General features: G+C 44.6%; 1 protein-coding gene across 1 annotated transcript in view; it reads right to left on the reverse strand.

The window, feature by feature from the left end:
• Positions 1-14,769, reverse strand: part of terb1 (telomere repeat binding bouquet formation protein 1) — a 279,465-nt gene that overhangs the window by 88,727 nt on the left and 175,969 nt on the right. Inside the window, exon 10 of the mRNA XM_072279076.1 lies at positions 3,351-3,482. Within this exon, the coding sequence (XP_072135177.1) occupies positions 3,351-3,482 (132 nt within the window). The remainder of the gene's footprint in view (positions 1-3,350; positions 3,483-14,769) is intronic.

Below are 14,769 nucleotides of genomic sequence, written 5' to 3' on the forward strand. Positions count from 1 at the left end.
AATTAAATAGAGGGCACGTATTGGGTGGTGGGAGACTTAATGATGGACTTTTTGAGGCACTGCTCCTTGAACATGTCTTGGATACTATGGAGGCTGGTAGTCATGATGGAGCTGACTGATTTTACAACTTTCTACAGGTTACTTTGATCCTGTGCTGGAGCACCACCCTCCCCATACCAGATGGTGATACAGCCAATCAGAATGCTCTCCATGGTACTTCTATAGAAGTTTTTCAGTGTTTTAGGTGAAAAACCAAATCTCCTCAAACTCTTAATGAAATATAGTTGCTGTCTTGCCTTTTTTATAGCTGCACCAATATATTGGGAACCAGGTTAGGTTCTCAGTGATATTGACACCCAGGAACTTGAAATTGCTTAATCTCACCACTTCTGATTCCTCTATGAGGATTGGTTTGTGTTCCCTCATCTTACCCTTTCTGAAGTCCACAACCAGCTCTTTGGTCTAACGTTGGGTACAAGGTTGTTGCTACACCACCACTTAACTAGCTGATATATCTTGCTCCTGAAAGCCCGCTCATCACCATCTGAGATTCTGCTAACAGTGGTTGTATTATCTGCAAATTTATAGATGGCATTTGACCTATGCCTAACCACACAGTCATGGGTGTAGAGAGAGAGTTGAGTGTTGTTATTACTAAGAAGGTGCTCAGGAAGCTGAAATGTCTGAAATTAGATAAATCACCTGGACCAGATGGATTACACCCCAGGGTTCTCAAAGAGGTAGCTTAAGAGATTGTAGAGGTATTAGTAATGATCTTTCAAGAATCACTAGATTCTGGAATGGTTATGGAGGACTGAAAAGTTGCAAATGTCATTCCACTCTATAATAAGGAAGGTAGAAAGAAAAAAGGAAATTATAGGCCAGTTAGCCTGATTTCAGTTATTGGAAAGACGTTGGAGTCCATGGTTAAGGATGACTTTTCGGGGTACTTGGAGGCATATGATAAAATAGGCTAAAATCAGCATGGTTTCCTTAAGGGGAAATCTTGCCTGACAAATCTGTTGGAAGTCTTTGAGGAAATAACAAGCAAAATAAAGAAAGGAGAGTCAGTGGATGTTGTTTACTTGGATTTTCAGAAGGCCTTTGACAAGATGCTGCACATAGGATACATAACAAGGTAACAGCCCATGGTATAACAGGAAAAATACTATCATGGATAGAAGATTGGCTGACTAGCAGGAGGCAAAGAGTCAGAATTAAAAGAGTGGGGCCTTTTCTGTCTGGCTGCTGGTGACAAGTGGTGTTTTGCAGGGGTCAGTATTTGGACCGCTTCTTTTCACGTTATATGTGAATGATTTGGATGACGGAATTGAAGGCTTTGTGGCTATGTTTTCAGATGCTACATAGATCAGTGGAGGGGGAAGTAGTGTTGATGAAGAAGGAGTCTGGAAAAGGACTTTGACGGATTGAGGGAATGGGCAAAATTAGTGGCCACACATTTTAATTCCATGTCCCATTCCCATTCTGATATGTCTGTCCATGGCCTCCTCTACTGTAAAGATGAAGCCACACTCAGGTTGGAGGAACAACACCTTATATTCCGTTTGGGTAGCCTCCAACCTGATGGCATGAACATTGACTTCTCTAACTTCCGCTAATGCTCCATCTCCGCCTTGTACCCCATCCGTTACTTATTTATATACACACATTCTTTTTCTCTCTCTCCTTTTTCTCCCTCTGTCCCTCTCACTATACCTCTTGCCCATCCTCTGGATTTTCCCCCCTCCCCCCTTTCTTTCTCCCTAGGCCCCCTGTCCCATGATCCTCTCATGTCCCTTTTGCCAATCAACTGTCCAGCTCTTGGCTCCATCCCTCCCCCTCTTGTCTTCTCCTATCATTTCGGATCTCCCCCTCACAGTAACAGGGAGTAAAGACTGTGGTAGTATTCTTGGACAAATTAATATTATTGACAGCATGTGTCCTATTAAATAAAATATTAAATAATCTAAATTTCACATGAAATTTGTTACTTCATATTTAATGATCATAGGTAATCATACTTGGTGACAGAATACCATCTTATTCAGAGAACAGGATGCCATGTGTGAATACTGATGTAACGCTCAGCTATATTGGCTTGTATATGTCTAGGGGAAATCCCGCCCGGCGCTGGCCTGAACGCTTCCCGCTGGGTCGGTTGCTGCACCCCTGCCACCCGAATCAATCCCACACATCAATCGTCAGCCAGCACACCCAGTACGTTTTACCAAGTACACTTTATAGATATTACTAAGTCTATGAAATTAATATAAGTTTGATACAGAAAAGGAAGTAATGGGAAAAAAAAAGGCACCAGACTTATCAAAGTCCAAGTTCTTCGTGCACCACCGTTGGAGCTCAGAAATTCCTGACGACCACCCGAATCCTGTCGACTCACGGCTCGGGACCACCCGGAGTGATTGACCGGAGCCTTCCCGCACGTCCGACGTCCTCCCCGTCTCTCCTCCGACTCCCCCCCAAAAAACCCTGTCCCCCCTCCGACTCCCCTCCAAACTCCCGCCAAAAACCCTGTTCCCAGTTATATGAGACAGCATTATCACCCGAAAAAACAATAACATGAATACCCATTGGCTAATAGCACCCTGCTGTCTGTATTAACCCAAGCAAATGTCTAGCTAGAGACTTTCTCAGCATTTAACATAACATAGAAGCCATTTTAATCCACATACGCAGCGCAGCAATTTAAAAGATTAACATAACAAAGAAACCATTTTAAATTTAACATACAAAAAAAAGAGACCCCGTACACTGACATGTAGACAAAGTTCTCTGCTTTAGATGTTGAGATATAAAAAAAATTGTTTTTGTGTTTGATTTAAACTTAATGTTCCACAGACAAAGATCTGCAAGGGTTGTCAATCTTAATTTCTGTTTTGTAATTATACCTAAAGAGTAAGCCTGTGAATACTGTATGAGGAAATCCAAGACAATAGAACCAATCAGCATTCCTCCTTTGGACAAACAACATGCTGGCTTGGCTTGTCCTTGCTCACCTTTGAAGAATGGACACTTAGGTGAGATTTCAGAGGCTTTCTACTGCCCCAGGAACATTACTCACAACAAAATAAGTTTTACATGAGAGATGAGATAAATTTAACAAAAATGCTTTGCATGAGGCATTTACTCTTTATAAACAAGCAAACTCTCTGCTTTTGTAATTCTAGATAATTTGGATATTGGGTTTATAAATCTTGTGACAAACATGGAAAGCTATAGTTCCATTATAGATAAAGATCTGCTGTTGAAATGCTGCAGAGTTCATTAATGGATGAAAGAAGTTGTCAAATATTGTGTAAATACTTTTGCTCAGGAATATCTGTGTAACTTACCACATCCATCAGTGCAGTGCCCAATAGCAAGAATAACGCCCAATTTGTTGCTGGTGTCAAGATTATTTTGTGATAACAGTGCAACAAGCTTGGGTACGATGGAGTATTTTGACAAGCGTGAAGCCAAGGAAGCTATCAAAAGATAATTATGTCAGCAGTCACTTTTTCCTGTTAAATAAATCTCTGTGATACTACGTTTGTAAAAATTATGAAATGAGATTGGTACAATAAGAAATTGTATTTGTACTTAATTATTACTAAAAGGGAAAATATACAAAGCTTTATCTTTTGGTGGATTTGGACCAGTCATCATTACTCTGGATTCCTGGTCTATGCTGCTTTCATCGATTCCAGCCTGAATATCTTTTGGGGCCTTGCATTAAGCTTCAGCATCCATTGACTAGAAAAAACAAAATCAGCAACAATTTATACTGCTGGCTGTTTGTGATAAGGACAGGATCCACTTTGATTGCAATTCAATTGCTTCCACCAATATCCAAGGTCATAATCTGCAAAGGCAGAGTAGAACTGGGTCTTCACTACCGGAGGAAACATCTATGTTATAGAGAGCATATATAACTTGTGTAGCTTATTAGCAATTTGGAATCTGCATTTTTTTTAAACTCACATTTGAAATTGCAAGTTAGCCAGATATTATTCACTGAATGCTGCTCAAGTACAAATAATTCAATTCAATAGTAATAAAATAATTTGTTTTTTCATGGTCATAAAATAATTCAAGACAGAAACAGGCCTTTAGCCTGTGCCAAACCATTCAAACTGTCTAGACCCATCGACCTGCTCTCAGACCATTTGCCTCCCATCCATGTATCTATCCAAACTTCCCTTAAATGTTGAAATTGAAATCGCATCTACCACTTGCACTGGCAGCTTGTTCCACATTCTCACCACCCTCGGAGTGAAGACATTTCCCTGCAAGTACCCCTTAAGCATTTCACCTTTCACCCTTAACTCATGATTCTAGTTCTAGTCTCACCCAACTGCAGTGGAAAAAGCCTACTTGTATTTACCCTATCTACATGCATAATTTTGTATACCTATATCAAATCCACCCTCAATCTTATACATCCTAAGGAGTAAAGTTCTAACCTATTCAATCTTTCCTTATAACTTAAGTCCTCTGGGTCCTCTGTACCCTTTCAAACCTATTTACATCTTTCCTGCAGGTAGGTCATTTAAAATGTTTTTTTTTAAACCAATCAGCCACAACACTCCTGCTCATAATTGAGAAAAGCTTTGCAGCAAGTCAAGCAGCAGCAACAGGGAGAGAAACAGAATCAACACAGGTTTAATCCTAGTATCTTGCTGCTGGATATGCAGTTGCTAGAAAATAAGATTGACGATCTCAGGACAAGGCTGCTGTATCAGAGACAGATCTCAATTGTTTGTTGCACTGAAACTTGGTTAAATGCATTACACCAGATACAATGATACGACCAGAAGGTTCGACCAGAGCTTTGACCAGTGCCCAATCAGTGTTTGGTTTTGATTAGTAAAAGCAAATTAAAGGAAGCAAGCGCAATGGCCATCGTCTGAGTGGTCTTAAGGCTTTAGCTCTTTGAGGCGTTAGTGAAGAGAGGCTTCAGTCAGAGAAAGCAAAGGAAAGACAAACTCAAGTTCTTTCCTTCTCTTCTTGCTGTTTGTTCAGCTAGGACAGTAGAGATGTCAGGCAAGGTAGTTGAATGCTCCTCTTGCGGGATGTGGGAAGGCAGGGACAGGGAGACTGCCGGTATCCCTGACCACAACAACTGCAAGAAGTGCATCCAGCTGCATCTTCTAACAAACTGTGTTAAGGAATGGAGCTGGAACTGGATGAACTCTGGATCATTCAAGAGACTGAAGGGATGATAGATAAGACATATAGAGTAGTTACACCCAAGCTGACAATCAGGAAGAGGAAAGGGGTTAGGGAGTCAGTACCCTCACCCTCAACAACAGATATCACTTTGGATACTGTTTGGGGGTGGGGGCATGACCTAACAGAGGAAAGTCACAGTGGTTGGGTCTCTAGCACTGAGTCTGCCTCTGTGACTCAGAAGGGAAGGTGGAAGAAGCACACTGTGGTGATAGGGGATTTGTTAGTTAGGGGGACAGACAGGAGATTCTGTAGGCAAGAATGATATTCCTGGATGGTATGTTGCCTCCTGGGTGGCAGGATCCAGGATATCTTGGATCGAGTCCTCAGCATTTTTAAGTGGGAGGGTGAACAGCCAGAAGGGGTGAGTATCAATGACATGGGTAGGACGAGTGACGAGATTCTGCACAGGAAGTTCAAGGAGTTAGGTGCCAAATTCAAGGGCAGGGCCTCAAGGGTTGGGATCTCAGGATTGCTACCCGTGCCACGTGCTAGTAAGGCTAGAATTAGGAAGATTCTACAGTTTAGTATGTAGCTAAAGAGTTGGTGTAGGAGGGAGGGCATAAGATTTTTGAATCATTGGGCTCTCTTCCAGGGGAGTCGGGACCCTGTACAGAAGGGATGGTTTGCACCTGAACTGGAGGGGGACTATTATCGTCATGGGAAGGTTTGTAATGCAGCACTGTGGGGTTTAAACTAGAGTTGCAGGGGTATGGGAACCACAGTGCCAGAACAGTTAGTGAAGTGGTTGTGAGGCAGACATTGGTGAGACCTCAGACAAACTTAGGAATCAAAAAGTTGAGCGTGGTGTGACAAAATTGGAAAGGGTGAACACAGGGCTGAAGGTGTTGTATCTGAATGTAGATGAACTTGCTGCACAGTTGCAGATTGGCAGGTATGATGTCGTAGGCATCACTGAATCATGGCTAAAAGATTATAAGAAGCATAAGACCAGAAGACATAGGAGCAGAATTAGGTCATTAGGCCTATCGAGTCTGATCTCAGATCCCACTCAACCTCATACACCTGCCGTCTCGCCATATCCTTTCATCAGGAAACAATCAGCTTCTGTCTTAAATATATGCACGGACTTGGCCCTCACTGCAGTCTGTGGCAGAGCATTCCACAGATTCACTACTCTGGCTAAAAAAATTCCTCTTTACCTCTGTCCTAAAGGGTAGCCCCTCAACTTTCAGGCTGTGCCCTCTAGTTCTGGATTCCTCCACCATAGGAAACATCCTCTCCACATCCACCCTATCAGGTCCTTTAAATATTCGGTAGGTTTCAATGAGATCCCTCGCATTCTTCTAAATTCCAGCGAGTACAGGCCCAAAGCTGCCAAATGCTCCTCATATGTTAACCTCTTCATTCCCGGATTCATCTTCATGAACCTCCTTTGGGCTCTCTCCAATGACAACACATCCTTTCAGAGATATGGGGCCTAAATCTGTTGACAATAACTCCAAGTGTGGCCTGACTAGTGTCTTATAAAGGCTCAGCATTATCTCCTTGCTCTTATTTTCTATTCACTTTGAAATAAATGCCAACACTGCATTTGCCTTCTTTACCATAGACTCAACCTGTAAACTAACCTTCTGAGTCTTGTACAAGATTCCAGTCCCTCTCCACCTCTGATGTTTGAACCTTCTCTCCACTTAAATAATAGTCTGCACTATTGTTCCTTTTGCCAAAATGGACTATCAGACATTTCCCAACACTGTATTCCATCTGCCACTTTTTTTGCCCATTCTTCGAAATTGTCTAAGCCCTGCTGCAATCATATTGCTTCCTCAGCACTATCTACCCCGCCCCCACCTATCTTCGTATCATCTACAAACTTTGCCACAAAGCCATCAATTCCATTATCCAAGTCATTGACAAAAAATGTGAAAAGCAGTGGTGCCAATACAGACTCCTGAGGAAAACCACTAGTCACCAACAGCCAACCAGAAAAGGCCCCTTTTATTCCCACTCACTGCCTTCTGCCTGTCATCCACTCCACTATCCATGTCAGTATCTTTCCTGTAACACTATAGGATTTTATCTTGCTAAGCAGCCTCATGTGTGGCAGCTTATCAAATGGTTTCTGAAAATGCAAGAAAATGACATTCACTGCCTCTTCTTTGTCCACCCTGCTTGTTACTTCCTCAAAGAACTCTAACAGATTTATCAGGCAAGATCTCCCTTTACAGAAACCATGCTGACTTTGACTTATTTTGTCATTAGTCTCCAGGTATCTCAAAACCTCATCCTTAATAATAGACTCCAACACTTCCCCAACCACTGAGGTTAGGCTAACTGACCTATAATAACCTGTCTTTTTCCTTCCTCCCTTCTTAAAAAGTAGAGTGATATTTACAAACTTCCAGTTCTATGAGACCATGTCAGAGTCAAGTGATTCTTCAAAGATCATGACTAACGCATCCATTATCTCTTCAACAACCTCTCTCAGGACTCCGGGGTGCAGTCCGTCCGGTCCAGGTGACTTATCCACCTTAAGACCTTTGAGTTTGCCTAGCACGTTTTGCTTTGTAATAGTAGTGGCACTCACTCCTGCTCCCTGACACTCACAAATCTCTGGCACACTGCTAGTGTCTTCCACAGTGAAGACAGATGCAAAGTACCCATTAAGTTCATCTGCCATTTTATTGTCCCCATTACTACCTCACCAGCATCATTTTCCAGTGGCCCAATATTAACTCTCACCTCCTTTTTACTCTTTATGTAACTGAAAAAACTTTCCGTATCCTGCTTTATATTATTGGCTAGTCTGTCCTCATATTTCATCTTTTCCCTTCTCATAGCTTTTTTAATTGCCTTTTGTTGTACTTTGAAAGCTTCTCAATCATCCAACTTCCCACTCACTTTTGCTACCTTATAAGCCCTTTCCTTGGCTTTTATGCAGCCCTTAACTTCTTTTCTCAGCCACGGTTGCCTATCCCTACCATTTGAAAACTTCTTCCTCTGTGGGACATATCTATCCTGTGCCTTGTGAATTATTCCTAGAAACTTCAGCCATTTTTATTCTGCTGTCATCTCCACCAGTATCCTCCACCAATCCACCTGGGCAAGCTCCTCTCTCATGCCCCTGTAATTCCCTTTATTTCATTGTGATACTAATACAGGTGAATTATGCTTCTCCCTCTCAAATTACAGTATGAATTCAATCATATTATAATAACTGTCCCTGAAGGGTTCCTTTACTTTAAGCTCTCTAAGATCTAGGTTACTATAGCTGGGAGCTTAATGTTCAAGGATACACATTGTATTGAAAGGACAGGGAGGAAGACAGAGGGGTTGGCAAGGCTCAGTTGGTAAAAAAAAAAAATGAAATCAAATCATTAGAAAGATGTGACATAGGGTCGGAAGGTGTTGAATTATTGCGGATAGAGCTAAGGAAATGAAACTGTAAAAATACCCTGATGGGAGTTGTGTACAGACCCCCAGACAGTACTAAGGATGTGGTCTACACATTACAACAGGAGATATAAAATGCATGTGAAAAGGGGGAATATTATAATAGTTATGGGAGACTTCAATATGCAGGTAGATTGGGGAAAATCAGGTTGGTGCTGGATTACAGAGGGGAGAATTTCTAGAATGCCTATGAAATAGCTTTTCAGGGCAGCTTATGGATGAGCCCAGTAGGGGATCAGCTACTCTGTATTGGGTGTTGTGCAATGAACCAGAATTGATTAGAGAGTTTAAGGTAAAAGGACTCTTTGGGGCAAATGATCACAATGTGATCAAATTCATACTGAAATTTGAGAAGGAGAAGCTAAAGTCAGATATAGCAGTATTAAGTAAAGGCAATTACAGAGGCATGAGAGAGGAGTTGGCCAGAATTGATTGGAAAATAACACTGGCAGGGATGACGGCAGAGCAGCAAAGGCTGGTATTTTTGGAAGAAATTTGAAAAGCACAAGATATATACATCCCAAAGAGGAATAAATATTCTAAAGGAAAGATGACCCAACTGTGGCTAGCAAGAAAAGTCAAAGCCAAAAGAAAACCCAAATGAGGGCATATAATACAGCAAAAACTAGTTGGAAGTTAGAGAATTGGGAAGCTTTTAAAAATAAACAGGAGGTAACTAAAAAGCCATTAAGAAAGTAAAGATGGAATACAAAAGTAAGCTAGCCAATAATATTAAAGAGAATACCATAAAGTATAAAAGAGAGGTGAGAGTAGATATCGGACTGCTGGAAAATGATGCTGGATATGTAGTAATGGGGACAATGATATTGCAGACAAACTGAGTAAGTATTTTGCATCAGTTTTCACTGATGCTAGCAATATGGTGGAAGTTCCAGCTGTCAGGGGTCATGAAGTGTGTAAAGTTACCATAACTGGAGAGAAGGTTCTCGGGAAACTGAAAGGTGTGAAGGTGGATAAATCACCTGGACCAGATGGTGTACATCCCAGAATTCTGAAAGAGGTGACTGAGGAGATCATGGAGGCATTAGTAATGATCTTTCAAGTGTATCTCTCACTTCAGCTAGTGGCTTAATATAGGGGGCGATAGCCCCTGACCCGGCCAAACTTAAGAAATATTGTTTGGGTGGATGCTGCACGATGTGTCCCCTGTTACAAATCAGTACCCCAAAATAACAAACAGTACACAATATGCGATTAAATGATTAAGCTTTGTAATTCTTACTTTGACTATATGGTTATTAAAGAAAACGAAAAGAAAAGGGCCCAATCTTATGAAACAGTCTATTGCGCAATGTTGGAGCTCATTGATCAGCCAATTGTCCACCATCGACCTCCTCTGATTGTCGCTGCCCTTCAGACCTTCGCTCCAAGTCCACCCTGTCCAGCGGTCTACCAACTCTCTCCATTCATGTCTTCTCCCCTCATCTCTCCCCAGCAAAAAACCGCAAAAACCTCTCTTCAAGACTCACAAGAAAGAACAACAGCATTCCAAATCCCGTTATCTCTACTCATAACCCAAACATTGCTGTCCTCAGTCACCCGGATAGTGTGACACGTGCTCTTGGAATAACCCACATCAAACTCGTCAGTGGAAAAGACACCTTCCAGCTTCAACATCTTCTCTACCAAACTCCTCTTCCAACCTGCTGGAACCAGGGAATCCCCAAAGTTGAATGACTCAGTGGTCAACATTCCCCCGTTTTCCAATAGTTTCTCCCCAGCCTGTCTCACAGGGGCACTAGACATTACCGTCACCAGGAACAAATACGCCAGGGGCACTCCATGCTTGAAGGTGACCAGACTCTTCATAATGTTCCTGACAATCACTGCCATCCTACTTGCCTGTACAACTGAGGGCTTCTGCAATTCAGCCCTCACCAGTACCCCTTCAGGAAATCCCAACTCCACCCTGTGGTCTTCCAGAGTGCCCACTAAGAGGGCTTCGCCCTCAGGCACTCTGGTAAATTTGGAGACCTCATCACTCTCGCTACTTCCCTGGGCCGTACTACCACTGGCTTCGACTGGGTGAACCACACGGTCCCTCATCTAAATTCGGTATCCGGCCTGATGTAGACAAGCATTTCCTCAAAAGCAGCTCGAAACACTGAGTGCATGGACAGTGTTCCCAGAAAGCTCTTGCCAGCCTTCTCCTTGCAGGCCCCCATGAGCCTCTTCACAAGAGGGGTGTTGGTCCCCACCAGAATTGAAACGCTGCCCTTTTCAACAGGGTCCCGACAAACCAGCACCAATGTATCAAGGACCTCAGACACTTCCACATCAGCCTCTGAGAACTCCAACTTCACTGACAAATAACTGTCGTATGGATAATCACTAGCACTAAGCCACCAGATCGCCAGTGCCCTGAATATTGTCAATGGTAAATGCTTAAGGTACTGGTTGTAAAACAAACGGTACAACAAGGTGACCTGTGACCCAGTGTTGACTACGGCTTTAGCATAGATACCCTCTATTCGTAGTGACACACTGGAGCATGGTCCCACTAAGCCTACAGGAATTGGGCCTTTCGCTTTCGGGGGCTCCCTGGTACATTGCTGGGAACGTGTTCCCCCAGTGACACCAGGCTGTTCCCTCACTGGGTCTCCTCTAGGTTTTCCCAATGACTCTCCCTGCTTAGGTACCCGGTGGCTCACTCTCCTTCTGGTGTGACACCTGCTGCCAGCAGCCCTCTGCATTGTTCGTTCCCTTGGGGAATCCACCCTCCCCATCAGCTCCATCAAATGGCGGGGGGGGGGGGGGAGCGGTGTACATCCACTGATAACAGCCGACATATCTCCGTTCTCAACTCTGCTACAATCTCCTCTACCGCTCTCCGGGGTAGGCTATCCCTGGTCACTTCACGGCAGGGGACTACAACCGAGAACTGTACCCTGCTGACAGAGTCCTCCCGTGCCCCCGCCGCGTTCTCCTCTTCCTGTACCTCTCTGATCAGCTCAACAAAAGATGGAGGGGAGGGTGTGTCTTACGAGACTATTGGAGACCTCAAGCAATCAGGTCATGGGACTGGGCGCCCCGGCTATCTGGTCCATTCTTAACTGATCCACCTCAGCTGCCTGAATAACCAAGCAATTTAGCTGCCTCTCTAGCCAAAAAATAAAAGCAGAAAGCTTCTCCCCCTTCTCCTGATGCATGTTCTGAAACCCCACCATGAGCTCCATTGGGCTTCCAGTCGGGCCAAAAGCATTGTCCAGTGCTTGCAGGTAACTGACAGATGTCGCTACCAGATATTTCAACTTGATAGCTCTCACAACGTCAGCAGCCCACCCATTCAAACTTCCAACCAATCTCTGTCACTTTTCATCATCATAGCACTGCCACACATCGAACAATTGAGAGGTCCGCTCCGCCCAAGTCTCATACTCCTCCTCCCCTTTAGGGGTGGGCGTTATTCCAAAGAATAGGCAGAGCCTGCCATAGCTGGGACATTGAATCCGATTTTTCAATTTGTTTGCCAGAGAAGTAAGGGCGAATGCTAACTCAGAATTCTCAATCTTCACCAGGGAACGTGGACCAATTAGACATTCCAGATCCAACCACTCTTTCCCCTCACTCCTCAGAAATGAGAGAACCCTGTCTTTGAAATCTCGGTGCCCCACGCCCCACCCCCAGCTACTGCTACCTCAGCGCTGGTCTGCATTAAAACAAGAGCTGCGCCAGCCATTTTATCAAACCTCCGCCCACAATCGCAACTTCAACAGTACTTAACAGACAAATTAACAATTCATCCGGAGAATGCTGAATCTTTGTGAGTGGAGTTAAGAAACTGAAAGGGTAAAAAAATTATGGGAATCATAAACACGAGAAAATCTGCAGATGCTAGAATTTCAAGCAACACACATTAAAGTTGCTGGTGGAACGCAGCAGGCCAGGCAGCATCTCTAGGAAGAGGTACAGTCAACGTTTCGGGCCAAGACCCTTCGTCAGGACTAACTGAAAGAAGCGATCCCTGCAGAAAGCGGGGGGGAGGGAGGGAAAGATGTCCCTACGCAACTCCCTTGTCCATTCGTCCCTCCCCACTGATCTCCCTCCTGGCACTTATCCTTGTAAGTGGAACAAGTGCTACACATGCCCTTACACTTCTTCCCTCACCACCATTCAGGGCCCCAGACAGTCCTTCTAGGTGAGGCGACACTTTACCTGTGAGTCTGCTGGGGTGATATACCGCGTCCGGTACTCCCGATGTGGCCTTCTATATATTGGCGAGACCCGACGCAGACTGGGAGATCGTTTCGCTGAACACCTACGCTCTGTTCACCAGAGAAAGCAGGATCTCCCAGTGGCCACACATTTTAATTCCACGTCCCATTCCCATTCTGATATGTCTATCCACGGCCTCCTCTACTGTAAAGATGAAGCCACACTCAGGTTAGAGGAACAACACCTTTTATTCCATCTGGGTAGCCTCCAACTTGAAGGCATGAACACTGACTTCTCAAACTTCTGCTAATGCCCCACCTCCCCCTCGTAAACTTCCGCTAATGCCCCACCTCCACCTGCTCTCATGACTATATCCCTTCCCCACACGAAACCACCATGGTGGGCTCCACAGCTGAACAGGTGAGAAGACAGCTGAAACGTCTCAACCCAAGCAAGGCTGCAAGACCGGATGATGTCAGTACTAGGGTGCTCAAAGCCTGTGCCCCTCAGCTATGTGGAATACCTCGCCATGTCTTCAACCTGAGCCTGAGGCTCCGGAGGGTTCCTGTGCTGTGGAAGACGTCCTGCCTCGTCCCTATGCCGAAGACGCCGCGCCCCAGCGGCCTCAATGACTACAGACCGGTGGCATTGACCTCCCACATCATGAAGACCCTGGAGAGACTTGTTCTGGAGCTGCTCCGGCCTATGGTCAGGCCACACTTAGATCCCCTCCAGTTCACCTACCAGCCCCGACTAGGAGTTGAGGATGCCATCATCTACCTGCTGAACAGTGTCTACGCCCACCTGGACAAGCCAGCGAGTACTGTGAGGGTCATGTTTTTTGACTTCGCCATGGCGTTCAACACCATCTGCCCTGCTCTGCTGGGGGAGGAGCTGACAGCGATGCAGGTGGATGCTTTCCTGGTGCCATGGATTCTTGATTACTTGACCGGCAGTCCACAGTACGCGTGCTTGCAACACTGTGTGTCCGACAGAGTGATCAGCAGCACTGAGGCTCCACAGGGGACTGTCTTGTCTCCTTTTCTCTTCACCATTTACACCTCAGACTTCAACTACTGCACAGAGTCTTGTCATCTTCAGAAGTTTTCTGATGACTCTGCCATAGTTGGATGCATCAGCAAGGGAGATGAGGCTGAGTACAGGACTACGGTAGGAAACTTTGTCACATGGTATGAGCAGAATTATCTGCAGCTTAATGTGAAAAAGACTAAGGAGCTGGTGGTAGACCTGAGGAGAGCTAAGGTACCGGTGACCCCTGTTTCCATCCAGGGGGTCGGTGTGGACATAGTGGAGGATTACAAATACCTGGGGATACGAATTGACAATAAACCGGACTGGTCAAAGAACACTGAGGCTGTCTACAAGAAGGGTCAGAGCCGTCTCTATTTCCTGAGGAGACTGAGGTCCTTTAACATCTGCCGGACGATGCTGAGGATGTTCTACGAGTCTGTGGTGGCCAATGCGATCATGTTTGCTGTTGTGCCCTGGGGCAGCAGGCTGAGGGTGGCAGACACCAACAGAATCAACAAACTCATTTGTAAGGCCAGTGATGTGGTGGGGATGGAACTGGACTCTCTGACGGTGGTGTCTGAAAAGAGGATGCTGTCCAAGTTGCATGCCATCTTGGACAATGTCTCCCATCCACTACATAATGTACTGGTTGGGCACAGGAGTTCATTCAGCCAGAGACTCATTCCACCAAGATGCAACACAGAGCGTCATAGGAAGTCATTTCTGCCTGTGGCCATCAAACTTTACAACTCCTCCCTTGGAGGGTCAGACACCCTGAGCCAATAAGCTGGAACTGGACTTATTTCCTGGCATAATTTACATATTACTATTTAACTATTCATGGTTTTATTGTTATTTAATTATTTATGGTGCAACTGTAACGAAAACCAATTTCCCCCAGGATCAATAAAGTATAAC

The sequence above is a fragment of the Mobula birostris genome, chromosome 15 (genome assembly GCF_030028105.1).
Source record: "Mobula birostris isolate sMobBir1 chromosome 15, sMobBir1.hap1, whole genome shotgun sequence".
In the NCBI taxonomy this organism is placed as follows: domain Eukaryota; kingdom Metazoa; phylum Chordata; class Chondrichthyes; order Myliobatiformes; family Myliobatidae; genus Mobula; species Mobula birostris.